Source organism: Pocillopora verrucosa, chromosome 3 (assembly GCF_036669915.1).
Source record: "Pocillopora verrucosa isolate sample1 chromosome 3, ASM3666991v2, whole genome shotgun sequence".
Taxonomy (NCBI): Eukaryota; Metazoa; Cnidaria; class Anthozoa; order Scleractinia; family Pocilloporidae; genus Pocillopora; species Pocillopora verrucosa.
In genome coordinates, this window is record NC_089314.1 from 1,319,102 (window position 1) to 1,346,698 (window position 27,597).

A 27,597-nucleotide genomic window follows, 5' to 3' on the forward strand; every position below is an offset into this window, starting at 1 on the left:
AATAAAACTAGTGAAAGTTTATGAGACAAGAAAAACATTTATGATGATCTTATACTGCAATTGAGATATTAATAAGTAAAATTTAATGTACTTGTTTTAGATGACACATTTTACTTCCCATCCTTCTGCCTATGAATGATTTTATTCAATAAAACTGAACAATGTTCATAGACTTGTACCATTATTGCATCATTTTGTGTAATAAATAGTCAGTAATAGTTTAATTTTTAAATTTCAGTGTATCAATGATATCAATTTCACTCCTGGTTTCATCCATCATAACTTATTATTTCCACTGAGGCATATCACTAAACCCAATTGAAATCTTTTTGTACATCTTTCCACCAACAGCATCATTCATTAGTCTCTTGTGCATATACAAAAGCCATGATGGAAACTCCTTTCCATGCTACCATAACGCAATTTATTTACAATAGAGACTTAACGCCCTGCTTTTTCACCACCTATGGAATCTCAAAGGCACAAAACTATCAGTAAAAGTCAGAAATTAGATTTAAATATACACTCACATAGTTTTAAATAGGAAAAATGTCCACACATAAGAGAGCTGGAAGTCATTTTTCCCATTTGGACTAACTGTAATGAGTCAATTTACTTCCCTCATTTTTAAACTCTTGCCTGGAATGAAATGTGTATTGATCACCATGATACTTTGCCACCTTAAGCTTTGGAAATTTTAGTCATGGACCCATAAGATTGTGTAGCATCTTATTTCACCTTATAATACCATCACAGAAACATGTCATGGTCATGAGAAAAATAGAAGTAATCACATCAAGTAAAGAAGCTATTGACTGATAATCACACAAATTCTCATTTTCAGATTCAAGTGAAACTTACAAAGATCAGTGTGAAAATTAAGTATGCATGAATTTAAAGGTATAGCGCATTAAATTTGAATGATACAGTAACACAACCAATCACACTCCATAATTATATATTACTAAACACATAATACAATAAAATTCAGAAATTCCTTCAATTGTGGGAGACCCCTCCCTGGAGACAAACAAATTCAAAACCTCTGTTCATCATTACATTCAGTTGTATTTTCAGTATTATCAAAATTTTACTTCATATTTAAACTTTTCCTATTTGACTCCGAGCAAGCATTAAAATGTCGCGTTTTTCTTTAGGAAACCTCAGTTCACGTCCACTCAAACGGCACTGTTCCAACTCCTTTAGAGCCTTGTCAAGTTCTCTCTTGATCACTCCTTGTTGTTCTTGTTCCCGAGATATCCAGTCCAATGCCATCTGACTTCTCATCTCATCATCAATAGTTCTTTCTGCATAATGCTCCAACACTTCCTGTCGAGAGCAGTTCCTATCCCTCATTGCTTTCAAACTGCCATTCCAGTGAAGTAATTGAAATATTGTCATAAGATCTTGGAATTCCAACATAGTTTTTCCCTTGTTTGATTCCAGCATAAATCTGAATGCTCCCACACCAGTATTAGGATCTTTAGAGCTGTCTGCCCCTAGATTAATTGTCCTTCTCTTCAAAGCAATTTGTGTTTCTGTGGACTCAGCTTCTTTGACTGCAGACTCAACAAAGTCATCAGTGATTTTTCTGTTGAAGAAAAAGCAATAACCCAATGGATCAATTCTCCTAATTTTCTTGACCGACAAGTGTTTTCCCAACAAGTGAAGAGCAAGAATTCTGAGCAGCAAAAGAGGCAAAATTGTGAATCAAGAGTATAATTTCTGAGCCTTCTAATCTTGGAATATCGAGAGAGAGAAAAAAACCTAATTTGTTGGTCAGTATCTGTATTGTCTACTTGTTTGCTTATAACAATTATTCACCACAGTCAGTGAAAGTGATGGATATTTTTTCAATTTCTGTGAATTGTAAATTATTGGTCAGTTTAGCCTTTAAATTTTATGGAGGTAAGAATCAAAAGTTCCTTTACAGTCATGAAGTACTGAAATTATACCAGACTGCTACTACAGTTGAGTCATACAGACTGGTGACCACTTTTGTACAATAAATCCTGGCCGTATGTCCACATCTAGATGGCAAAAGATCTACTACTACATTAACAAAGACTGGCATCTCTTGGGCCAAGACCCTGTATTAATTTTGTTTCCTAGCTTGGATCATTTAAAATTCCTTTTTGTGATAATTAAAATTAAACAACTAAAGCAATAGTCTTACTTTCTAACAATGCAGCCAATTTTCATTTCAGAAAATTCAAATCTGCCTTGGAGCAATAATTTCTACCAGACTTTCAGTCGACTTTGACATGAAAATCTGTCCCTGAACTGCCAGTCAGGAGTCAGAGAAACCAGTCTTTAATATCACAGGAAAACCAGATTGCTATAGTGACAACTATATGAATTTGAAGAATTACAATTTCTATTATAAGTGAAATGCTTGTGGTTTGTAAGAGTAAATTTATCATCAACTAGAGGGAGACCATGAGGTTTGTGGTAAATAAATTGTTAATTAGTATATGAGGTGCTTTTGACTGTATTACCTGGAAGGATGCTCGTTAAACACAGAGTTCATTAGGGCAATCTTAGCAGCACTTCTTCGAGCCTCGGCTTTTGTTGGGCACGGTTGAAAACTCCCAAAACAGCTGCCACCAGGAAGACTAACATAACAAACATATGGTGGCTTCTCAGAAGGCTCTGGCTCATACAGAACTGTAGAGCCACCTTTGAGAGATGCACCTCGTGTTTCCTTCATTTGCCAAAATTCTTGTAATGCTTCTATAACATTAACTGAAAAACAATGAACACTTGAGTAAAAGACATGCATGCATTAATATACATAAGTGTTTGTTTGTAAACATTGTTACTAGGTAAATGGACAAGACATGATATTGCTCTACATATGTACCAAGCTTTAATGCAATTATTTGAAAAGCAGCGACCATAGCCCATTAATCTGTATGAGCGACCAGCATCTAGTTTCCCCTTACAATGTCACTCCTGAATCACACATTAAGGTCACAAGAGTGAAGGAAATGATCACCAACTTAAGGCCACTTAATTGTGAAAGAAATCATACTTTATATTAAAGTTCACATGGCAACCAGGTGGACAATCAGACATAGTTTGATACTACTCTGGTTTGCAGATTTAATGAATGTAACAGAAGAAGTTACAATTCATAGACCCAACGTTTCGACACTCCTGTCTAGTGCCTTCATCAGGGGTGATCTAAACGCTGCAACAAGAGGTCCTTTAATATTTTCTGATGAGGTGTAAATAGGCGTCAGGAAGCAAACTGCCATCATCACGATTTAAAGGAGCGTGGGCGGAGTTAATATGCCAAGCTTCCAAATAAAGGCACTGGTGGTAGCGCTGATTAGTGGTGATAATTTAAAAATCAAAATCATACTTAATAAATCATACTTGTCAGTGCCTTAAGAAATGTATGGAGAGTAAGTATTTTAATAACAGAGTGAAAAGGATAATTGTGTGAAAACAGAAATCTGTACTCCCAAATGGTAACTCTAACTTCAGTAGCTAAGTTTCACACCCATTAAGTGTTTTCTGATGGAGTTAGGAAAACTCAGTGACAATTTAAGGTGATTAGGAAACAAAAGTTTCCTTCAATGACAGAAACTAAATCATGGATTGTTTATTTATAAGAAATTTAACCTTAATCTGTGAGTCCATCATTTTTAAGCCACAGCATTTTAATCTTAACCACCTCCAACAAACCTCACAACCTTTTTATTCATTTCATTGCATTGGGGTGCATCTGCCTCGACAGGCAGTTTATATGAGGACTTTTATCTTAGTTAAACAAATTTTTTATTGCTCTGAAAAAATGACATCTTTTCTTCTTAAGACATTTAACTGGGTCACAGAATGGCCATAATAAAATCTGCTAAAAAATCTAAGAACTGCTTTCAGTTTGTTTCCATTAATTTTTAATTTGCTGCAAATGTACAAAATCGTGATGGAACAACTCTAGAATGTTTTGCCACCATGGTAACTCAGCCACAAAATTTAGATTACTCAACAGATTAATTTTCTAAAACGTTGTTGTCCTATACTTGTGTTAAAAATTAACCTCTGACCCTAATTGATATATTGGTGACATGTAGATTGGCATGCCATAATCATATCAGCTATCTGACAAGCAATTTAGATGATATATGTAGTGTAAATTAATGAACAAGCTTGCTGGCACTGTAATAAAGCGTAAACATGAACTCTTAATCGGAGCATTTTACACATGACTTCCAAAGAAACAGGTTGCAATGAAGCTTACAAACTTAAAATTATATATTCATGTTCACTTTTAATGGGAAAACAAACGTAAATATCATAGTCAACTCGAGGCTTAAAATCCATAATTACAACAACCCTTCAGTCCATAATTTTAGATTGCGAAGACGACGACTCGTAGCAATTAAGTTAGAACAGATAACACGTCCGCTTATCGTGTGCGAAATCACCATGATCTTTACATGAAAATTGGGCACGTCTTCAAAATATAATTGATGATGTCGGAGCCTTCGACGTTTAATGACTCCTAAATTGGCGCTTTATTGGAGTCGCTCAAATTAAATATTCGTGGACAATCGATTGACAGTATCATGAAATGCTTGCAACATTCTATCATATCGAATAATAAATTTGAAAATAATGTTAAATATATTAAGGAAGTATTGGCGAATAAGATGTTTATGATTTTTGACTCACTTCTTCATTTATGGAACAAGGATGAAAAATTGTAAACGCGGAATAAAAGAAACAAAAGCTACACGGGAAACAATTCGAAAGCCTAAAGGCTTTCTATGACACAATCGCGTCGAGAGCCCATACCGAACTGTAAACATAAACAGCGTAACACTGACACCTAGCTTACCATCATGAGGAAAATTTAAACGTCATGGTTGCACTGAGTAGGAGTGCAAACAAAGATACGAACGTTAAATGAGCTGATTTCTGTTCGAAAACCTTGTCATACGAACCATTCGGTTCGTTCGTGGCGTTGGGAATGATATAACAAACTGTAAACTTACCTCTACCATAACCATGCGTGTGCTTAGCAAAAGAATTCAAGACAGCATCAACAGCTTCTTTTAACACTGATTTACCAGGATGTGCTCCACCGAAAGTGCTTGGTAGACTAAAATTTCCCGTCTGTTCCTCTGTTGTCGACGCCATGTTTGACCCGAACTAACGCAACCTTAAGGAAATTAGGGCTCACATCAGGCAGAAAACGAAATCTTCAATTTCATATCTATCTTATCATTTATCTGGTGTGAGAGTGTATCCGTGTAACAAGCAAATGAACGTAAATTTACGGTGATGACAAGTATAAAGGCGATGAAACACCTACGTCAATAACTTCGAACCTAACCGATCGAACGCCAACGTCGATTAGAGATATCCCGAGGGAATTTTTACCCAGTGGGATTGGGGCTAGTACTGAGTCTCTCAATGGCACGAGCTAGGCCCGGTCAGCCAAATGCCAAGTACCTCTTCTTCAAATCCTCGCTTGATTTTTCTTCTTTCTTTTTTTGGGGAAAAACTCACTCTCTGATAGAATAGGTAAAAAAAAAAAGAAAAAAATTATAGCCAAAGAAATTATAACCGCAATTAAGGTTACCATAAGACTTGAACCGCAAGTCAGAATCCAGGCTTACAGAGCAACACAAGCTTTTTTTCTTGGAGCGGAAATGACATTTTCAAGGCCCTCTTAGCTGAGATGACTAGGTTCGCGCCCCGAAAAAATGAACGCTGTCATTTTCTCGACGTAATTATTTAAATCTACGTTGGGGACAATTTTTTTACATAGACAAGGGCAGGCATGTGATTGCCCAGCTGGCAGCAAGTTTAATGAGATCTTCCTATATTTTTTTGTGGTAAAAAGTTCAGTTATCTCATTTGATTGTTAGAGAACATTGACAGGAAAGTTAAGCCTATTTACATGAATAACGACCACTGTATGTGTATCGAGAAGCGGTCAGATCTCAGTAGCTTATGTTGCTGGTGACCGAGTGAACATATACTTTCTAGACTGAAGCCCTTCCCGAACGAGGTCTGATTTCGTATGTCACTCGTCAGTGAAGATGGTGATAATAGATTGCAATCGGTTCGCTCAATGCAACATCTTTCAATCTGTTGTCATGTGACACAACCTCTTTCTAGGAATCGACATGTTTCCGCCAAAGACGATGTAAATGGGCGTGTGCTCAAATGAGGGTCGAAATCAACGCCCTTCTGGTGTTTCCAATGGTGCAAAAATAAAATAAGCTTGTGAGTGCAATTCACTCAAAACTGTGTGATCTCTTTGATTTCGGTGAACGATTTTTCTCTCAATAGGTGAACTGTTGCTCTCTGCTCGCAACAATAAAGAGATCAATAAGATCATCAATGGCGTCACTACTTTTAATAGAAAAGACCACGAACTCGCCTCAGGAAAGTGTCAATAGCGGATGAAATCATCTTCTAACTGAGACTCAGCGATTTTTCCTGCCGAGATTGGTCTTGATTACGCTTAAATTTGACGCGCAAAATTTGTCGAAAACTTCATTTGAGCAACCTCACTTGATTGCAAAATATACTGGAATACAAGGGAATCAAGATAGCGCTCATGCTGTCCGTGTGGTTGGTGGTGTTATCCACCCTCGTCGCCGCGAGTCTTGGAAGCATTGCTCTAGGGAAGCGATCTGATTTTTCCATGTCTGACAACCAGTTTTGTAAGTGAGTTTCAGATTGCCATATCATATGGTTTTGTTGCGAATTAGAGTCCAAATTCAAGAATACAACCTCGTGAATCGTAAATGTTAAATCAGTTTAATGGATTCATAAGAATTTTGAATTATTTTGACAGTCTGAGGAAAATTCCGTGCGATAAAATTTCAACGATGAATTCGATTTCGAAGAACTTACGATCAACACAGCATAACCTTTTGTACTACATCTAAAGCTAACTATTCCATGCGTAGGTTGAATCGATTTTGTGATGAGAATAATTGATATCAGAGGTAGGTAAACAGTGAACGTGTTTGCAGATCGCGTCGGAGACACGAAACTGGATGATGAGGTCACAGACTGTGCTCTTGTAGAACATCAGTTCAAGAAAGGATATATCCGATTGCGAGAGTATCTGGAGCGGAGAAGGGGATGTGGAAGACAAGGTAACTTACTAATAACTCTTCTCTGCGAGCTGAATATATCAAAACCGTAATAAAGGATTATTTTGGTACCTGTAACAGGTGGATGGTTTTGACGAAAAGCTTGATATATAAGTGTGGACGAAGGCAAGACGGAAACTGGGTCTAGTGCACGAAATAGAGGCTGGCTAATAATTTTTTTTCCGCTCAATATTGATGTCGATCTGAAAGACAAACTCGGGCTTTTGAGTCGCTGTTCGTGTTCATGGCTAAACCCAAATAAATTTTGGCAGAGACAACCCAAAGAGAAGAAGGGCCAAACGGATAGGGTGAAACAATTCGTTTGCTTGTTTGTTATAATTAATTTATTGAGCATTTTACCAGTTGGCCTCGAGGTGATGCACTTGACCCAGTTCCCCTGGATCACAGCTTTACCTGGCACAAAGGTTTATTAAAAAGAGTCTCCAATATGAGAGAGATGAGTAAATTAAAGAGAAGCGTGTCGAGTCACTAACATGAAAACGCTAAAGTTTAGGTAGCGCAAAACTATCAGAGCGTCAGTTTCTGCTTGTTTTCGGGTGGATTATCGTACCTCAAATCTTCCTCTGAAATTATGATCAGAATTCAGTGCGCAACTTTAAGTGTTAAAGTGTTTGATACTCTTCTGCGTTTTAATCAATCGTGCCTTACTTGGTTTCTTCTCTTTCAAAAGACCGCTTAATTTTTTCACTATAATGAAACCAGTTTGTTTGGATAAACACAGGGCCCCAAATGGATTTCTGTAAATACTACCAAATCTTCATCTGAATGCTTGCTTTGAAACTCAGGAGAGTTTTTAACAAATACAAAAATATATTGACTTTATAATCTCATGATCATGCAACGTTTTTATTGCAGGAAAACTTAAAAACATCGAAGGAATTGAAAAGTCAACAGAGGATGACATTAACAACGAAAACATCGCCGAGATCGCCAAATCTGCCACTGAAGACTTTCACTACTCTGTGCCGTCTCCATTGCCCGTCGCCAAGAAAGTCCCTAAGCTCAAAACTATTCCTCAAGGTGAGAGTTTACCTTGTTGTTTTATTTTGACGGAGCAAGTTTCAATTGAATGTCTAAAGATATCCATTTTTGTTGGGTCGGAATTCCTTCACAGCGCTCTGTCATTGGCGATGAAATTTCACGTCAGCCTTTTGACCAATCAGATGGCGTTCCTCACGTTTGAGGCGCTTTGCTTGTTTTTGATTTATGAGAGCTCCGATTGCTCCTTGGAAAAGTCTCCCTGACCCTGTTTGGGGTTATAAGTTTTAAAGACATTAAATCAAAAAGTGTCTTGATTTGCGTCTCAATGATATGTTTCTTTCGCCATCAAACAACAGCCAACACATTCGGATTTATCAAGATGAATTCTTTAGGCACTTTCAGTTTTTGAATACAAGAGCTCGACGATTACAAACACATATTTTGGAATTATTATACCGACGGTTTATGATTTGAAACAAAACAACTGCTCAATCAATACTTAGATTGAAACAGATCCTTGATCTCCTTCTTTTGCTTAGTGATCAACATTTATCAGCCTCATAAAATGGCTTATGTGCCCCGCAGGCATCCTGTGCCAGGTGGGTGTTAGAATAAGCTAACTAATAACTTGATAAATCAACAGTCATGCAGCTAAGGCGTACTCCTTCAGTGTTGAAAGCCTTTATAGCACCCCCATTATCTATTTAAATATAGGTTTTTTAGCTTTAGTAAGTTTCACTGGCACTGTTTGGCCGAGAAAATGTTTCTGTTAATGCTTAGACGGAAGGTGACATTCATTTGTGTAATCCATGCACACCTCGCTCTATGCTTGGTTATAAGAATACATGCCACTGAAAGTAATCAATCAAATGCAAGTTAGTTCTTTAGGCACTCGAACGATAGATCTTTCCTCAAGTCTTGGGCGAGTAATGCGTGTTTTGGGACAGGACACTCATTTTCAATGTATCTCTTACCACCCAGAAGTCAACTGAGTGCCGGTGAATATTCCTTAAATGTTGCAAATGTGGCACAGACGTAGGCGCAGTTTGGATAACCTATAGTTCTTAATACTTAACCAGCACCGAAAATGAGATGACTTTCTGGGACTAATCTAGATAGTAATATGATATGAGCAGTGAAGTAATTCTAGCTATATTACCTTCAATAAATCTTGTTCTTGTCGCTAACAGTGGCGACAGCAACAGGAAAAACAGCAGTACAGCACACTCCCGCCCGCCCCGCTCTCCAAGCCACGGTACAAAGGAACAAGCCAGCAAGACCAAGCTTGAGCGACTATCAAAGCAAATCTCAGAATTTAGGACTTTCCTTTAAGAGCAACCCATCTGTCGCGGCTTTTCCAGGCTCTGTGGAGAATCAAAACACACAGGCTCTATTCACTAACGCGCTCGGGGATCAATACACGCGTCTGGCTTCCAACTACGATCACCTCGATCAACCAAAACCCAACCACGACCTACTTCAAACATTTTATCCAGGCACATTTCAAGAAGGCTCACACACTGGAGAAACTGTTGCTGTGGGTCAACCGCTGTTCGTTCAAAAAGCCCGCGTCCAAACCACCACTAATCCTCAAAACAAAATGTCCAGCTTCCTAAAAAATGCAATAAATAACTTCAATAAGCCCTCATTAAGCACGCCTGCTAGTATCAGTACATATAAAGGACCAAGTATTAACTCTAAACCACAGGTTTTGAATAAACCTACCACAAAAATTAATGCTCAAAGTAACCCGGACGAAAATATCGACGAAAATCTTGCAGCTATGCGCGATCCCGAAAAAGACGACAGCAATGGTTCAATCGATGAAAAACCTACTCCGGAACCTGGAATTGACGATAAACCAGCTAACCAAGCCACCATCATTCCTTCTAATGATCCCAGCTCATTGTCTTTATCACAGAGACCTAGAGTACAATTAGAACCAATGAAACCTGTTTCAGACATGTCAAACGGGCTTGGAAAGCCGATTTTGAAAGGAACCCCTACATCTGTAAACAAACCGCAGAATGCTGTAGCTCAACACAACACTGCTCCAGAAAAGCTTCAACAGCCTTCAGTCAACTTTGATGTCCTCAAAAACAAAATTATGCATACAACCAATGCAACTTTCCTACGGCGCATGCTCACGCTTATTCAAAAGATCACTCATCACAAAGACTTTTCGAAACTGCAAGCCCCTGCTCGGAGTCTGGTGACCCAGGCGAACACCGCTGTCCAGGCGCTCACTAATGCGTATAAAGAGAGAGTTTCGTCAACACCGCTGGCCGGTGGAAATGGTGACCAGCTATATCCCCTGAGTAAGAAGTCCGCTGTCCAGAGATTTAGTCAGGCGTACAACGGGAGAATTTCAGCTTCGCCGCTAAATCTCGGAATTGTTAACCAGATTTATAGGAATGTCTATCCAGCGACCAAAAAGTCGACTCTCCCAGTGATGAATCAAGCGTATAACCCAAGGATCGCAGCCATAAGACCTGCTAACCAATTTTATGGCAACAACTATTCGGGGCTGACCAAGAAATTCCAAATAGCAAGGAATCCCTATTACCAGAACTATTACCAATACAGACAACCGTATTACAGCAATTTGCAGAGTATGCAATACGGGTTATACAACGGCAATGAACCATGAGTTAAACTGTTTGAAATGACTCAGACTTAAAAAACCAATGTCACCTGTTATAGGTTTTCACAGCGTTAATAAGTGAACAGCGCATAATAAATGCATCCGAGTAGACAAGCCTTTGGACTAGACTATTCCTCTCCATCATCTTCACCTACTACACTTTGTATGTGAATTGCTGATTACCACGCAACTTAGCAAGTTGGACAGGCTGTAATGAAGGGCGCTTACGATTATGACGAGCCAATTATGACTGGTTGTAAGCGCCCTGAGCAAATGCTCTTTCTCTGTACTTTTGCCTAATCGATGAGGCTCTTACCCCTACTGTAACTTTAGATAAAGTTCTCAACTTGTATGAGATTAATTTTTTCTCTTTCTTCGTTCCTTGATTTTTTGATGCAACATTTTTGCAGCTTACGTTAAATCAATATTATGTGGTTTCGTGCCGTTTTGTGGTTTGCAAAGTTTACTTGTCATGTGATATTAGGTCACATAAAAAGAAAAAACCCATCACGGTATTGTTGAGAAATCATGTCGAGAAATCAAGATTAGCCTAATGTAGTCATTTTTTGTATACGCATACTTTAAAGATAAACTGATTTTAGATTTTAGACAGTCAGTTATCCCACAACCAAATATAGGAGAACCTTACTAACGACCACTGAATTAATGAAACACTATATATAATTGTAAAGGCTTTGTAGGAAAATAAAAATTTGATGTTAATATCGTCATCAGTTTCAGTATTATTTCGGTTCATCTTTCCTAAGCGACCAAGCGTGTGAGACTAAACCCCTACGTGTGCTACTCTAGCCTAGCTGGCCCTTGCTATTAGTTCTTCAATACAAGCTTAGCTTTTCTTCTCTGGAAAGAGGCCTATGAGCGGCGCTAATCGGTCTGCAAGAGGGTCCAGCAGTTAATAATGAGGACCCCTACACTATTAGTGCCAGACTCCCTGCAAACCTCTCCCCTAATCGTCTCACGCGGGCGTGAGCTTACTTCTTTCTTAATTTATTCAGTGTGTTCTCTCTGATTTAAACTTTTTCTTGTTTACGCTTTATCCAAGATGAGCGGATATGAACGCGTATTGAATTACAAAGAGTGTCCCTCGAATTTATCCCCTTTAATCCATTCTGAGTAAAGAGCATCCGATCCATCGGCTGGATAGGGCAGTGAACTTTTAAGTTAAAACAAGATTCCATTAACCCTCTGACCCCTAAGAGTGAATAGCATCTGATCCCTCCTTGCAATATCTCCCCGAATCACAGATTAAGGTCACGAGAATAAAGGAAATGATCACCAACCAAAGAAGCCCTTGATTGTTAAACAAATAATTTCCTCGTTAACACCTCAGGATATTTATAGAGAACAGTATGGAGAATATGCATACTGATGTAAGGGTGTGAAAAGCTCAAGGAGCGAGAAAACTATTCCCTAACGCCCGTTTTAATCGATAAACACGATGCAAAGATTTTTACGGATAGCTGTCTTTCTCAGATTTAGGAGAGGCTGAACAAGGAAATTTTATGGAGGGAACTGGAATTTGTCAAGGAGGACTGTTAACGTTTTACAGATTTGACCCTACAAACTACACATTTTTATTTCTTTCTTATGACCACAAGATCCCTTTTTTTGCGTTTGTAGAATTTTCTTTTTCTTGGTGATTTATAGTTTTCATCTCTTGGCACCTGCTTCAGTTAACATAAACCAAATCATTTGTACCAATCAACACGAAGAGTACCTCCATAAACTGTGGACCTAGCAATAAAATAGAAGTCCCGCGCGCGGCTTTAATTGGTTATCGTTGATGGCAAAATAACGTAATACCAAAACACTGGGTGAGATCTGACTTGAGCAACGCAACTGCCAAATTTGGTGTCTTAGCTGATGGTAGAAATCAAAATTTTGCTGGTTTTGATTTAATTTGTTAAGTTTTAACTCGATCAAACCAAGCGGAACTGGACCGTGTGTTTGAAAGAATGGAGCGCTTCACACTTGCTTGGGTTCTGTTTACGCTTTGTCTGTGTTCTGTGTTAGGAAGACCCGCAAAACAAAAGTCATCACTCTTAAAGACGATAGTCAAGAGATGGGACTTGATCGTCGAAAACGACCGTAAGTCAGTCAAGTGTTTAATTTTATGCCCGCTATGTTAAGATCATCAATTACCAACACAAACGCTCTAAGCGTGCCTAACGGGGCTCACAATTCATTAGAAAAATTGACAAAGCACTTGAAAGAAAACTATGATCTCAAAACACAAATTGTATTTGAAATGTTAGAAAACACCTGCTGGTCTCGAGTCATGGCGATGTAAAGATTGTCAATCATTACTATCACATTCTCCTAATCCTACCTATGTGTTGGTCAAAGTTGGTGGGAAAGGTTTATTTCGGCGCAATAAAGCATTTTAGGGTAAACTTGGGTTGAAGGAATTTTGTTTTCAACCTTGTGACATAGCCTACATGTGATTACCCCCCTCTCCCTCCCCCCCCCCCCCCGCGTGATTACTGCTTCTTCCGCGCCGAAAAAGAGCCCGTGTTAGTCTGTCCCTTGCATAAAAGGCTTCCCAAGAACTGAGGGCAGGAGGGACACCAACTCTTCAACATTTTTTGATTCATCTATCGGCCTATAAATTTATTCATTTATTAATTTTTTTTTTTTGCTGTACAAATTAAATCATAATGGTTCGGGGTCTGAGAGAGCAGCATTCATTCGACATCACTGAAACGACAAGTTACCTGAAGTTGCTTATCGAGTACACGATTAACCAGGTAGCTTCTTGGAAATGATTCGCAATTCTCCCTTAAAACGGCTACACTATTCCCTGGGTTATCATGGGCTCTGAAATTTTCAAGCTGAGTCTTAATTACTGACATGAAAAGAAACCAGATGCACACTCAAACTTATTATCGGAAGTGACTCAGTTTTTGGCAGCAAAATATAGCAAAAGGTAAGGATGACATCGTAGATTTCGCTTTGGCGGGTTCTTACATGCTACATCATTTCCATTACAGATAGATTGGAAAAGCACAACAATTTTTTCGCAATAATGTGTATGTTCAATTTTATTTACAAGTAACACATGCTTAAATTTGTATGCGCCATTACCTGTTAGCCATATGTTGCGTCTATGTTGAGTCCATAGTTTGCATACAACTCTGTCAGGAAGTAATGGAATTTCAGCGTCTCCTTCATTCCTTGCAAAGGCTAGAATTTCTTACCACCATCAGTAGTAGCAGCTATGAAGCAAAGGCTTCCAGATTTTTCATTACTGATTAGCTATGCCAAGCTTCAAGTCATTTGTCTCTGTGCATGGGATACACTGGTTTAGCTGTTGCAATTATATCCAGACGGAAGACGAGAGATCATGTACCGAACCACGCGCAATACTAGTGCGTCGAAATGTAAAAGTTAAAAAAGAAACAGAGCATTTCGAATCACCGGAAAAAATACAAGTTTGCCAAGTAAATGAATTTTCCGCAACCTCTAAGGGCGTCAGATCTAAAGGTGAAAATCAACCGCAAAAGGTGTCTATGCACAACAATCCTTATGGTAAAAAATGGCACAAAACTTGCCAATAGATACACGTTTATTAAGTTTTGATTCTTCTGTTTAATTGCTATGTATACTTTAAACCCTCCACAAGCTTCGTCCGCAAGTGTTTGATACTTCATACCTCAGTGAACGACGAAAAACTCACCTGCTAGTTCTTAGGAGATCGTATCAGTTTTAGCAGGTATCTCTTTGTAGATAGAAGATGAAAAAATTGACATGCTAAGGAAAACATGTTTAATTCATAAAGTTGTGACACTTCCTGTAATGTAGTGAAAGCAAAACCAGAGAGCACGCGCTCCCTTGGGTTCTCAACCGTGAACAAGAAATCCTTGGAATCCATTTCTCCGTAATTTCACCTCGGACCCTCGGGTTTCGAATATTTCAAGATGAGGAAAAGCGTTCTTTTGATCCTTCTTGTGTTGATCGCAATTTGTGCGGCTAAATCGTCCACGAACAAGAAACACAAGGATGAGAAAAGCAAAAAACTTAAAGTAACCGACACTAAGAAACACAAGGACGAACCGAAAAAACACAAGACTAAGAACGAGCATAAAGACAGCAGCAAGAAACATCTTAAAGATGCCAAGAAAAAACAAGACTTGAAGAAAAAAGATGAAAAACCAAAGATTTCGGAAGATAAGGCCATCAGTAAGACGGCAAATAACAAGACCGAAATTGTAGAAAAGAAAGAAAACAGCACCAAAGGTAAATTGAAATTTTGAAAATCGAATTCCAAGTTACGGGGAAACGCCGGTTCAAGAGCAATGACTATTATGACGGGTACCGGTCAACTTTTCAAAATAAATTCAGTTCATGCCAGGTGCTTAGGCTGGGGAGTTCTGTACTATCCAGATGTTCTGAGAAAAATTGCAGCGAACTCGGATAGTATTTTATTATATTACAATCGATATTACATTCAGTATCCGAACAAGTATCCTTCCTGGCAAGCGCGCAATTTCACTGTCATTGAGTTAACCCCGTGAAGTTAACCGGTGGAAATGATTGGTCAAAACAAAAGTACATCTTCTGACAGAAAACACTAACTTCCACTCGTGTGTTGACATTCCTGTTCTTATCTTTACCATAGCTTTAACACATTTTTTTTAAATAGCCTCAATCACTAAGGATATAGATTCACGTTAAAACAAAGCTGAAGTGGAAAAAGCTTTGAACCTCTTGATCCGTAACTGACGCGGTGAGGTGAAGATATAGATAACAGACTCGATTATTACTCAGTTTCATCCAAGTGATATCTAATCTAAGTCATTTAACGAAAAACAAGTTCTTTTTCTCTTCTTGACAGGCGGTTTATTGTTAAGCGCGTGAAAAGTGATGCAAAAATAATCTAAGCGACATGAAACGTCGGCTACGTGTTATGACTGAATGGTGTGGCCACAACTCATCAACACCTCCAGGTTATAACTCCACGGAGCCCTGTCACAGGGTTTGACTAAAAATTTCCGAGATCTTACCTTACCCTTCCCTCCCTTAAAAAAAATCTCATCATGATCCACGAGGAGATGGGCTGGCTCGGCTCAGTATAAACCTTGAAAGGTCAAAGGCCACGTTGTAAATGATTATCTCTATACAAGCTGTCATTTCGCGCCTGTGTGAACATTTAGTCGTGCAGAAATGTCAGCTGGGTAAGCGGGATAAAATTCCCTTAGATAATGGATTACTAGAAAGTCGCCCTTCAAATTGGACCCCTCCTCATTTCGGGCTCATTAAGAGGTCCTTAAAGGGCAAGGGTGTCTGCGAATCAGGTGGCCGAGTCAATGAACAATTCGGAAAGCTATGTATAGTTTGCGATATAAGGTCAATTTTAAGGGTTAACTCTTGCAATGTACATTTTTTAACCTTCACGCTTTTCTAAAGTGTTCTTTTGTCTTCATAACAGCAATCCTCTCACAAAACCCACCTGCCGATTGCCAGAATATCATAGACGATTATTCCAAAGGAAAATTGCTAATGTACGAGTACAAAATTCAGATCAACCGGTGCATGAATAAAGCTAAGAGTGATGCAGGTAAGTGGTTTGATTGACAGATGATTGACAGTTTATTGATGGACAGGTATACTTGCATCTGATGATACAACGGGTTTTCAAATTTGAGTTATACTCAGGTATAGGTAATTAGCATGTGGTTTTTAAATCTTGGCTGTTGGCAAAGAGGTTTGGTAGACCCGCGTGAAAAAAAAGTTAACAGGTAATGTACACTTCTAATCTCCTCAGTCAACTGAATTTGTAGGATTGAAGTGGAGGGGAGAGCTTCAATAAGGCTATTTTTTCATGCACAAACGGTTAACGTTCGACACCAGCTGGATGAAAACCTCTCGTGTCAGAAAAGTGTGTCTGGGAGTTATTTCCTTTTAAACCTTTGATCCCCAAACCGTTCACATTTGCGCTGGATCTACCTTGCATTCCTCATCAAGCTAACACAGAATGCGTTAAGCCTGTTTCTAACAAACCTTTCCATAATCACTTAAGTCACGGTAACCCGCTAACAACTAACGCTCAAAACATTGTATAACGCATTAATCACAGACGGCACAGCTGATGCTGACGCAAAATCAGCACTGTTGCGTCCGGACAGTGAACCGACAGAAGACACTGACACGGATCAAGCTGTCAATGTGAGACCTTACAGCACCGAAGAACAAAAAGAGGACTTTGACGAAGACTCTGACACAGGTCATAGCGATTTTAGCGCGCATGATAACGATAACGACGATGATTACAATGATGATGATGATAAAAGTGACGATTACGACGAACCGGAAGAAAACGCAGGTGAAAATCTGGTTAGAACAAGTTTCAGGAGCTTATAAAATATTTCCACTGTGTTGAAGCCACGCTCTTAATTAATGCCGAATAATCTGTAACGGTGCTAAACCAGCTGTAACTGCATATTAACTTGTTCGATAAAATGATGGTGATTGTAGACAAGAGAGGAAAGGAATTTACAGTTGGGAAAATTGCCATTTGGAACCGATTAACAAGTTTTAATTACACGCTATCTGTTGGTCATCACATGTAAGTTTGCAAGGAAATACAATATTTGCGTTGCTTCGACCACCTACAGTTTCAAACAAAAAGAACCAAATAAACCCACAATTATGGCCTTAAATGTGACAGGTTACAAAGGAGCCGTTAATGCTATTTAATCTAAAAATCAGTTTTTCTACACCTCTGTGTGCCTAAATTTAGCTAAAAAGATGCAAGTCCCTGCAACTTCTGGTTACCAAGTTCCTGATATGACAGTCCAGAATTACAACATGCCAGCTCAACAGCCAGAAATGCCAGCGCAACAAGCCGCCTTTTACTACCCCAATACGGGTAAATTAGTTTTCTTGTTCAAGCTCCTATTTCAAAGGTTAAGTGAGAATTGGCTGACCTTGCGATAGAAGGAAATTAATTGATGACTTACAAAAATGGCCTATACTTAATCCAGAATACGCTTGGACATGGGCCAGGAAGACTGGGTCGAGTATATCGAGTCCAGGCTCAACGGTACACTCCCCGCGTAAAGTAACTAAAACTTCATGGAAGTTCTTGTTTGTTTAAATAGTTCTGCTTGGCTCTCGGCTTTTCTTTCAGTAAGCACTTATGGGAAAATGTTTAGATGTATAATGGAATTTCATAAAGATAGGACATAAAGGGAGGGAGCTGGTCATTTCACTTCATTTCTCTGGGAAGTTTACCTGCAAGCCTCAACCTTGTGTACTCGACTCACGTTCCCTGCCACTGAAGTAACTGACAGAACTCGACGATTATTGACCGAGCGATTTTGAAACATATAGAACCAGTTCATACAGTGTATACATGACGATTACCTCAACTCAGAGCTCATCGCAATCATGAACTTTCAACCATTGACATGGACAAACCTATGCAAAGATACTTAACTTCACGGTGCATCCATCTTACATCTCTCTCCCAAAGCGAAGAATAGAACGCATTTCCATTCCACCACAAAGGCGATAGTTCACTTATTGTCTTACAAACCGATCAAACCTGAGGAAACATAAGCGCAAATACTTTCATTTCATTTTGATAGGAGATTTCTTTAGTGTCTAAGCTTTGCAATAAACTTGAAATATCGAAGTATTCATCAAGTTTCCAAATATTTTTTAGCCCAGACTCCATATAACGGAGCACCAGTTCAGAATCCAGTTCCCGACCAGACTCAAGCAGCTTTCGCTCCAAATCCTACGAACCAGTACCCAGCCAATCCTGCTCCTTTCCATTCCGCAGATCCAAATATGGCCATGAATGCTATGGCCAAGAACACCATACCAGACGCTGAGACACAGGTTAGTTTAAAAAAAGAGAGAGAGAGAGAAAGAGTTCATGAGAATTAATGAAGGTAACGAATGTCTTACGTTCCGGTCCAGCAATCTGATAAGGGCAAAATTTCCACCCAGCTCGCAAGGAACGACACTACCCCATGTGACTGCCTTTTACTCCGGCAATTTGTCCAAGTTTCTCGAGATTGTTTGTAAGAAGTGCAACTACATCTTAAGTAAGTTTGAAAAGCTTAGTTTTGAAATTTTTTCTCTTAACTGAACAACATATTATACCACTGCTGATATGAAGTTCAATTACGGCTACCATGCTCTTATCAACTGAATTAAAACTGGCGTCGGGAGTGGGAAGCATGTAGTGTTCGAACCAACCAAAAATACATTGTGTAATTGATACTTACTCTTGACCACAAAATTTCCTTAGATACAGCAGCCCCCAGCATCTCAAGCAAATGCAGTGTTCGATCAATGGCGAGCCAGCAGTTTTGGTGCAGCAGCTGCTACCAAGAAGGACGAAACACCTAACGCTCCAGAAGCTCCCGGCAATGACCAATTCGCAGAGTTTATGAAGATGCAAGCTTCCACTGGTAACGTAGCGGAGGCATCACCTATAAGCCAGCAAGTAGCTATTCCAGCGGCCATGCAACAAAGAAGTGACGTTCCACAGCAGCCAAATGTGTTTCCCGCGCAGGCGCAGTTACCTAACACTGTCCCTGGCCCAAGCCAAGCCTTTTACATGCAACCTGAAGAGCATGGTGATTTCCCTGAAAACCCATGAGAGAAAAAGTACTCGGTTTTGATATGATCACTTTTGAGGGTAATAACGTAATAACCTCACTCACTATGTGGAGCTCTGAAGGGTGAAAAACTTTTCTTATTTGGAGGGGAAACAGCACAATTTCCTAAAAAGGAGTTTCAGTAAGACGTGATTATTCTCATGCAGTGACCCACATGGAACCTTTCACCTCTTGCTCACGATATCAAGTAAATGTTGGTGGGCAGAATGGGGCAGATAACAACAACGAAATAAAAGTGTCCTCTTTCTAACACGGTTTTGTCTCGTCTAACTATGATTAAAAATTTTTGATTGTAGCGCAGCATGGTTGAGTGCATCACTCTCGCAATTTGGGTTTGAGTTCCGCCCTGGCCATCAGCTGACTTTGTGTCATGGTAATCCCAATCAAGTTTGGTTGATCTAAAGTATCTGTCGTGTTAATTAAGTGAAATGCACGTGAACTAGCTGGAGTAGTCCGAGTATACTTCCAGTTAAAACGCAGCGCGTACAACTACAATTTTCGACAGTCATTCCTAAGGCGTGGCCTCAGTTTGAAACCTTCCATCAAATGTACACAGGGTGATTCTCCGGACAAGCTTTAGATATGACAGTAACGAGAGGTTTCGTTGCAATTTGTTTCTATCACCAACCCTTTAGGTCTTGGTAATCGTCCTTTCTCTTTGATAGAAAAAGGACACGCTACACAGTACTAACTACTTAGCTTGGGTGTAGACTTAACTAAGTTTTTACCTTCTGGCAGTAATATGGAGTGAATCCCTGTTCAAATGAACCACCTGACAGTAAAAAATGCGATAAAATCAAACCCTTACCTACCTCCCCCCCCCCAAAAAAAAAAATACAAACAAACAAAACAAAAATAAAAACAAACAAAATACGCAAGTAGTAGCCATTGAGGTTTCATCTCCTGACCGTCACTCTCACCGAATCTGATCCCCTGCTATCCAGATAAGACTAAAGGGGGAGGGGGGGGAAGGGGGAGAGGAGAGAAATGGTGTTTTAACCCACGCATGCTGAAAAATCATACTCGGATTATTTCATATCCAACCTGGGATTTGCACCCAGACCACGACCGTGACAAGTCACTACGCGTATATTGTTGGATCTCACTTTGAGGATGCTCCCAGCATACAGAGGTTGGCAGACAGACAGGTCCAAGATGTCAAGCCTCTCGGTGGTACATAATAACCATTCCCGTTCCTTCACTTATAGTTTTCCCATGGCTACGTAATCTGAAACCTAGAATAACAGACGTCTGGTCTAGTTTGAGTCCAACTTGTAGAGGGGGTCAGTTAGATCAAAGGACTGTAGCGGTGAGAACCCGAGTAGCAAATATTTACAGTTTCTCTTCATACTTTTATGCAATTTGGCTGCCTATGATCCCAACGACAAATCAAGACGCTACGACTGCTTCTCTGAAACACGTTTAAGTAACGGGGTGTTGGGTAGAGTCGGAAATCGACTTTCAGTGGGCGACTCCTCCTTAGTGGGACCTAGCCTCTGGAAATCTTGCATGGTTGAGTGATGGGCCTTTAAAGATAGTGTCAGTACGTCAACGGTCGAATGTGTTTGAAAACCACCACTTTTACAAGAAACAGGTTATACAGTAACAACACTTTAATTGAAATGACTCGCTGTATGTTAATCAGGAAACCCTTCACTCTAAAAGAAAAGTTCTATTAGCAACTGCACCACAGACAACGGGACTACTGCGATGCAAATTTATTAAATGTGGGGAAACAGCAACGATTCTCACTCCAAAAGGTCACGCACACAGTCCTACACTTCTTGACATACACAAAGGACAGTTGATTGTGGCTTTCATTCGTAGCACTACCGCACAATTACCAAACGAGCTTTGGAGGCTTTCCGGAAAGCTGCTGTATTTCCCCTCTTAAAGCTCAGCTTTGTGGACTACGTAACCGCGTCCGCTCTATTAAATTCAAGCCTTGGTCCCGAAGACGTCTTCGTAGACCTAAAATGGTCAATGTGTGGGAGCTCTTAGCTCAACGAAATTTTAACCTCTTTCCAAATTCGGGAAAGCGATGCCTCATTTTTAAGAGGGACTACAAGCTGTTTAATAGAACTATTGTTTTCTAAGTCAATTTCGAGTCCCAGCGACATATTCACAACGTAATGCTAGACAAAAACCACAAAAAAGGAAGAGAAAGATATAAATGACAACAAAAAAAAAAAAAAAATATATATATATATAAATAAAACAAGAAACAATACTCCTATTCAAGTGGAGAGGATTACCCCTGGCACCCTAAAAAAATTAATTTCTTCTCCATATAAGTAGCAAAATAATAGTAGTGATTCCAAAACAAGAGTTGAAATGAAAGAAAATTCCTCGTAAAAATCCTTCAAGTTGTGACCTCGCCCTCGGACTAAACTGAGCTATATCAACGCTATCTCAAGTTTGTAAAATAATTAACCAGTTTGAGAAATCCACTCAGTAATTCACTACATGACAGTCCAGAAATCAGAAAGAAAAAAAAACACCTAAGCACAATAACGAAACACATCAACTTACCATGGGCCATAAACATACCAGGCGTTTCCGGGAACGTGATTCTGCCTCCTGACAAAACCACCAATCCTCACCTGGAACTGCAGCACAAGAACTGTACCCTCCATCCAAAGCACTGGAGAATTGGTGCGATGGCAATGACTCAATTCAATTTCAGATTTTTTCAAAATCTTTAAAGAATTACCCTTTCAGCCTATCTCATACGCCTTTGTATAAGACAGGGAAAAAGAAATTGAAACTTTGCAAGATGTTCCATGATACTTTGTGAAAATTTTCAGCATGTAAAGTTCAAAATTATTTCCAAACAAGAAGAAAACCATGAACTGTAAAAAGAATGCACCCATAGTGTGGCAATTATTTCAAAGACGAAGGTGAGAAAAGTCTCAACCTTACCACTGCATTGTCAAAAAAAACACAAAAAAACAAAAAAAAAAACAGCTTTTTCCATGAAATCCTGGCTGCAAAATCTAATCCTCTTGATCCAAAACATAATCCCTTGGCTTCATGCCACACTTTATCTCTACTTTTCATACTTTTTCAAGGTCTGGAATGCTTCACTTATAAACTTTTTTTTTTTTCCAACAGTGCAAGACTTGGCACCACCAAATGTTTGCATGCTACATCAGGTCACTTCTACATATGCCCTTTAAGTGATGTCACATCAAACTTTTCCTGTGTTGAACCTTGACCTATAAATTTAAGATATTTTGGGACCACAAAAGTGAGAGCAATACTCTCAAACGATATCCTTTCCCATTTGAATAATCACTGTCATCTCATATTCTGTTCCTTTATACCCTGCCAACTATATAACAGAAATATTTTGTCAACCAGAGGTTTTTGATAATTGACGAGCCAAGCAGACTGAAGGGAAAAAATTATCTTGAAATTCTTACACTCTGTTTTGAAACCACTCACGACTTTGAGGTCTAGTTTATTGTAATCTAGTAATGTGGACACCAAAGGGAACTTAGTAGTTATCACTTCCCGATAACCATTAAGTCTTCAAGGAAACCACCTTGCCCCAGTTTCCAATTGAACAGACCAACACCATTAGAACTGTGGGTATGAATTTGATAGACAGACTTGATTATTTTTCATGACTCCTTTCTTTGTCATATGCACTCAAACCACTGTTGTTCATATCAACCCTTTTTATCACTTGCAACGGACACAGCAAAACATTTTCTTTTAATAGGGCTAAGTTATGGAATATTCAGTAAAAAAAGGAACAAAACCAACAGTGTTGGCTGAATAAATACAAAAAAAAAACAACACAAAACAAAAAAAACCTTATTCTTTGTGCTTAAGTAGTCAATAAAGATACAAATGAGTATATGGTCTCTGCTACAATGAGCTATTTCTACTAAGACATATTTCATCAGAACATCAGAAAGCCAAACATCACTGGCTGAGGTTTTCATAGCAGTAAGCACATAGGTCAACAACACAGGAAACTTCAGTGCACTGAACATCATGAGCTGAGGTTTATCATTCATCAAGTTTCAGGACAGCACACCGAATTTTTTTGTCTTGTTCTAGCACCTCAGCACATCAATGCATATACAGGAACAGAGTTGAATCGCGGAAGTTGAACAGATCATTACCAGTCACGGCCTTTTATGAGAATGGACAAACAGAACAAATGGAATCATTAGGAGTCACCACTGAATAAAAAGCAGTGTACCAGGGGTCACATTATCTTAAATTTCATCAAAATAGAACTTAGTGGGCAAATTTATCTGTAACTTGCCCAACGTGGAAAATGGAATTCTGTCAGTTTTCATTAATATGGTCACAAGTGTAAATACCTCACTATCTCTTTTCCATTTTAATCCAATTGCTATAAATAAACAGCATAGGTCTAGAGAACTAGTCTGGAAATCATCATGATTTCCTTCTACAATCTACAAAAGCCTTGATGAGCTCACAGAAAGGCTCAAGACTCCTCGAGTAACTCCAAATTACAGTAAAAAATGACAAAACCCCAAAATGTGCATCACTTTGGTAATCAGTTTGCATTATGCCTGAAAAAATGATGAGTGAGGCCTTAACCCAAACACTTCATTCTCCTTCAGATATCATTTCAGCAAAGGAGAAAACCACAGGTCTAATGGAGCTAAACAGACACAAGCCAGATTTTCATTCAATAAACACTTAAACAACACACGCATTAAACATACCATTTCAAGAGAAAATGAGATCAAGGGAAAGACAGTAACTAAAATATGCTCAATCCACTTAAATCTGTTTCACTAAAAGACTGAAAGCTCAGTCAATTTTTGTTAATTCTACATTAAAATTTTAATCAAGGAGAAAGATACTTTTCTATCTTTTATTGAGTTTTCACCATACTGTCACAAATTATGTACATCTGCCAGTTAGGACACTGAACTGAGGTTACCCTTCATCCAGATGACTTAAAAAAAAAGGATTTCATACAATGGACAATTAATAACTTTAGATGTTTGGTGGAAATGATACATCCAGGGGATATGAAACAGGAATTTCTCTCTGCATATCCTCATTTTCTCTTGTCTAATACGAAAATACATTTCAATGTGCACTACCTTTTCGGTATTGATTTCCTCCAGAATAAGAACCTGAGTAGCCATCGTCGTACCCACCATCATAACCTCCGCCACCTCCTCCTCCATAACTTCTGCTCCCATAACCACCTCCTATGAAAGAAAAAACACAACACTTTGATTGATTTTTAGGAAGATGCAAAGTGTTAACTAACCAAAATATCAACTTCCTAGCATTGCTCTAGACAATTAATTCACTTCACTTCTCTTTGTCTTTACATCATTTACCAGACTTTCCATATTGCTGAGTGTTGGACTGTCCTACAAATTGGTCAATTGTTGGATATGCCCTCAAACTTGCTTTCTATGTTAATTTTACAGGACTATACCTTATCAACTAGGCAATAGGGTTGTACTGGAGATAATTGTGATAACATCTTTAGTGTATCCAAAAAATTGAAGAGCAATTTTCCCAAAGGGAAGTGAGAAGTCACATGTACATAAGCAACTCAGACATGATGATATTTGCAGTAAGAGTCAGCAACAGGGGGCCTCTATAGCTTTTACCATAAGCGGCTGTGCTGTAAGGCAAAAGCCAAACTCGAGAGCTTGCTTGCAAGATAACCAGACAGTGGTGGTAGACTGCTGATAGCTGGCTTTTACTGAAACTTCAGCCTATCTGCCAGAAATGTTATGGCTAGTCATACCTCCTCCTCCACCATAGCTCCTTTCTCTGTATCCTCCACCTCCTCCTCTGCCTCCCCTGCCACCTCGGAATCCTCCTCCTCCACCCCGTCTGTAACCACCACCTCCTCCGCCTCCTCCACCTCTTGCATTTGCTTTTGATACTTTGATTGTTCGACCATCCAAATCCTTTCAAGAATTTTTAAAGTAAGCAGTGTTCACATAGTCTTAAAACTATTAAACTGTTCCTCTGATATCTTTTCTATCAATTCAAAAACAGAAACTGTTTTTTCTCTAAAGCACTGAGAGAGAAAAACACATCTTTTATCATTACTGCCTATACACAACATGAATTTTAAAAGCAAGAATTAATAATTAATTCACAATTTGTGTGCAGCCAAGAAGAAATAACTTATCACATGTTAATATACTGCTCCATACTGCTCTCTATGCATGTCCTTGAGTGCGGATAAGAAGAATTTGTTTAAGAATCAAGGTTATTTTATTGGTGATCATTTCCTTTATTCTCAGGACCCTACTGTTTGATCCAGGGGTGATATTGTATAGAGAAACTGAGCAACTGACTCAGTCCTTGGGACAAGATGAGATTGCCTAAACTAAAAACAATTGTGTGCAAAATACAATCTGAGCATTAGAAAAGTCAAATCTTACAGTTTCATTCAATTCCTCAACCGCCCTTTGGATATCATCCGCTGAATTCACTGTTACAAAGCCAAACCCTCTTGATCGGCCTGGATCTTCTCGTTCCATGACAATTTTAGCTGTTGAAAAGCAAAGAGGTTCACACATAAGAAATTTATATTGTTGTTTGGAATTTTTCTAATTCTTCAAAAGAGAATACATTCACAACTTTCAAGACACCACAAAAATAAACCAACCCTATCTACAAGGAACTCTTGTGATGAGATGTTGATGCTGTTCTTTCAACAAATAATTTATCTGATAAAAGTACCCAAGTTTTAAGTTTCTTCCACCTCTTTGTAGATGTTTTTCGAACAGAACCATTGAAAAACCCACATAATGACAAGCTTAAATCTAGATCTACCTACTACATCAATTCCACCTTATCTAAAATTCAATAGTTGCTCTCCAGAAACACAAATCAAGAATCATTGAGACGAAAACACCTTACTAAGAATTCCAAAAGCATACTCAAGTTCACACTTTAAAAGTTTATGACTCTTATCACTGAGTTTTCATAGGTAATTGTAGGTCTACCTTTTGACCTATTTCTATGTGAATTTTATTAGCTAATTCACCCAAAGAATTGGTTAGTTAGCAAGTCCTAATTTAAATTTTCTGCTTTAAAACTGAAACCGCACAAATAGCACAGGAATAAGTCACCAACTCCATTCTGCCACTGCGTGAGATTAACAAACAAAACTGTGGAAATAGGCCAACACCTGAAATCTAAGACGTAATTTCTCCGATTTCACGGCTTCCCTGTCAATTCGAAGGCTGGGAAAAGTACACTGTTTGTTCTGATATTCCCCTCAACAACAGCTTTAACAACTTGAAACTTAGGAGATTTTTGTGGGCACCACCAATTGAATATCTCTTAACACAACTTCGAGATTACCGATTTCCACCTTCGGTCAATGACGGACCTTGTAGTATCAGAATCATCAACTCTCACTCTAACAGCCGATAACGCTGGATTGCTAACGATCAGTACACTCTAGTACGATCGTGGCTTGCATTTCCCATGTTAGTTATAAAGCTATAAAGTCAATGCTTAACGATTTACACTGATGAGTGAAGTTCTCGAAAACTCCCTCGCTCTCTCATCAACCCACCGCGTGCTCGATGGCGACATGACGTGAAGCTACCATTATAATAGCTGTTCACGTAATTTCTTTAGATTCCAAATTCTTCCTTGATTGAGACACAACTGACAGAGAAAAACCCGACGATTGTTATGATAATAAACTAGAAAACTGACCATGAACGCCGCGAACGTACACTGAAATAAATTGCGCCATTTTCTTAAATTTTCTTACAACGAATTTCCTTCTAAGAACTGATTAAAAAGCTCACCAGCCATTAGATTAGGCCGTGTTATAACTAACCTTCTACAACTTCCACTACTTTTTCAAAACAGATTTTGAGAGATTCATCGTCAGTGGTGTAGCTTAAATTACCAACATAGATTTTGTGCTCCTCCATTTTGACTGCACACACCTCGTGTTCTTTCTTACTTGGCACGGAGTCCTAGAAATTCTGGTCAAACCAGTTTCTAAGTCACCTGACTACTACTGTCTGTCATTGGTCTGAAAACGAGCACGAGGTTTCCTGATCAACAACAGAACTAACGTTCTGAACCTCAGAGGAGTTCGGAGAAGAAAGTAAATACAACGAAAGAGATACGACTGTCACCAAGACTAGATCGGCTATTCTTACACTTCGCT

The 27,597-nt window shown here is 38.9% G+C and overlaps 4 protein-coding genes across 7 annotated transcripts; 2 read left to right on the plus strand and 2 right to left on the minus strand.

The window, feature by feature from the left end:
- Positions 1 to 192: 192 nt before the first annotated feature.
- LOC131791324 (LIX1-like protein) lies at positions 193 to 5,367 on the minus strand. Its single transcript, XM_059108655.2, has 3 exons — positions 5,007 to 5,367; positions 2,499 to 2,745; positions 193 to 1,591 (listed from the first exon to the last, which is right to left on the minus strand). Exons 1-3 carry the CDS (start codon positions 5,149 to 5,151, stop codon positions 1,102 to 1,104), a joined length of 882 nt encoding a protein of 293 aa, XP_058964638.1. The 5' UTR covers positions 5,152 to 5,367; the 3' UTR covers positions 193 to 1,101.
- A 1,081-nt stretch (positions 5,368 to 6,448) lies between these two features.
- On the plus strand, positions 6,449 to 11,468 carry LOC131791331 (uncharacterized). The gene is made up of 5 exons (XM_059108665.2): positions 6,449 to 6,689; positions 7,005 to 7,130; positions 8,004 to 8,168; positions 8,669 to 8,728; positions 9,320 to 11,468. The coding sequence occupies exons 1-5, from the start codon at positions 6,584 to 6,586 to the stop codon at positions 10,777 to 10,779; spliced, it is 1,917 nt and encodes a 638-aa protein (XP_058964648.2). The 5' UTR covers positions 6,449 to 6,583; the 3' UTR covers positions 10,780 to 11,468.
- A 1,198-nt stretch (positions 11,469 to 12,666) lies between these two features.
- LOC131791330 (triadin-like) lies at positions 12,667 to 19,677 on the plus strand. 3 transcript variants are annotated; one of them, XM_059108663.2, is made up of 6 exons: positions 12,667 to 12,882; positions 16,223 to 16,351; positions 16,871 to 17,116; positions 17,534 to 17,662; positions 18,461 to 18,639; positions 19,055 to 19,677. In XM_059108663.2, exons 1-6 carry the CDS (start codon positions 12,750 to 12,752, stop codon positions 19,406 to 19,408), a joined length of 1,170 nt encoding a protein of 389 aa, XP_058964646.2. In that variant the 5' UTR covers positions 12,667 to 12,749; the 3' UTR covers positions 19,409 to 19,677. The 3 variants fall into 3 exon arrangements, with proteins under 3 accessions (XP_058964646.2, XP_058964645.2, XP_058964647.2); XM_059108662.2 differs by lacking the exon at positions 12,667 to 12,882 and adding an exon at positions 14,517 to 15,030; XM_059108664.2 differs by lacking the exons at positions 12,667 to 12,882; positions 16,871 to 17,116 and adding an exon at positions 14,519 to 15,030.
- A 3,452-nt stretch (positions 19,678 to 23,129) lies between these two features.
- Positions 23,130 to 27,417, minus strand: LOC136279369 (uncharacterized). 2 transcript variants are annotated; one of them, XM_066163013.1, is made up of 5 exons: positions 27,259 to 27,417; positions 25,841 to 25,950; positions 25,192 to 25,357; positions 24,527 to 24,634; positions 23,130 to 23,573 (listed from the first exon to the last, which is right to left on the minus strand). In XM_066163013.1, exons 1-5 carry the CDS (start codon positions 27,353 to 27,355, stop codon positions 23,560 to 23,562), a joined length of 495 nt encoding a protein of 164 aa, XP_066019110.1. In that variant the 5' UTR covers positions 27,356 to 27,417; the 3' UTR covers positions 23,130 to 23,559. The 2 variants fall into 2 exon arrangements, with proteins under 2 accessions (XP_066019110.1, XP_066019109.1); XM_066163012.1 differs by having other exon boundaries at positions 24,527 to 24,637.
- Between the last annotated feature and the right edge of the window lie 180 nt (positions 27,418 to 27,597).

Coding starts and splice junctions, on each gene's coding strand:
- LOC131791324 (XM_059108655.2), bottom strand. CDS start 5,151: ATGGCGTCGACAACAGAGGAACAGACGGGAAATTTTAGTCTACCAAGC. Junction 2,746..5,006: donor CACGCATGGTTATGGTAGAG/GTAAGTTTACAG, acceptor ATTGTTTTTCAG/TTAATGTTATAGAAGCATTA. Junction 1,592..2,498: donor TTTAACGAGCATCCTTCCAG/GTAATACAGTCA, acceptor TTTCTTCAACAG/AAAAATCACTGATGACTTTG.
- LOC131791331 (XM_059108665.2), top strand. CDS start 6,584: ATGCTGTCCGTGTGGTTGGTGGTGTTATCCACCCTCGTCGCCGCGAGT. Junction 8,169..8,668: donor GCTCAAAACTATTCCTCAAG/GTGAGAGTTTAC, acceptor TCTTTTGCTTAG/TGATCAACATTTATCAGCCT. Junction 8,729..9,319: donor CCGCAGGCATCCTGTGCCAG/GTGGGTGTTAGA, acceptor TGTCGCTAACAG/TGGCGACAGCAACAGGAAAA.
- LOC131791330 (XM_059108662.2), top strand. CDS start 14,712: ATGAGGAAAAGCGTTCTTTTGATCCTTCTTGTGTTGATCGCAATTTGT. Junction 16,352..16,870: donor TAAAGCTAAGAGTGATGCAG/GTAAGTGGTTTG, acceptor CATTAATCACAG/ACGGCACAGCTGATGCTGAC. Junction 18,640..19,054: donor TACCAGACGCTGAGACACAG/GTTAGTTTAAAA, acceptor AAATTTCCTTAG/ATACAGCAGCCCCCAGCATC.
- LOC136279369 (XM_066163012.1), bottom strand. CDS start 27,355: ATGGAGGAGCACAAAATCTATGTTGGTAATTTAAGCTACACCACTGAC. Junction 25,951..27,258: donor AGTAGTGGAAGTTGTAGAAG/GTTAGTTATAAC, acceptor GCTTTTCAACAG/CTAAAATTGTCATGGAACGA. Junction 25,358..25,840: donor TTGAGGAATTGAATGAAACT/GTAAGATTTGAC, acceptor AATTCTTGAAAG/GATTTGGATGGTCGAACAAT.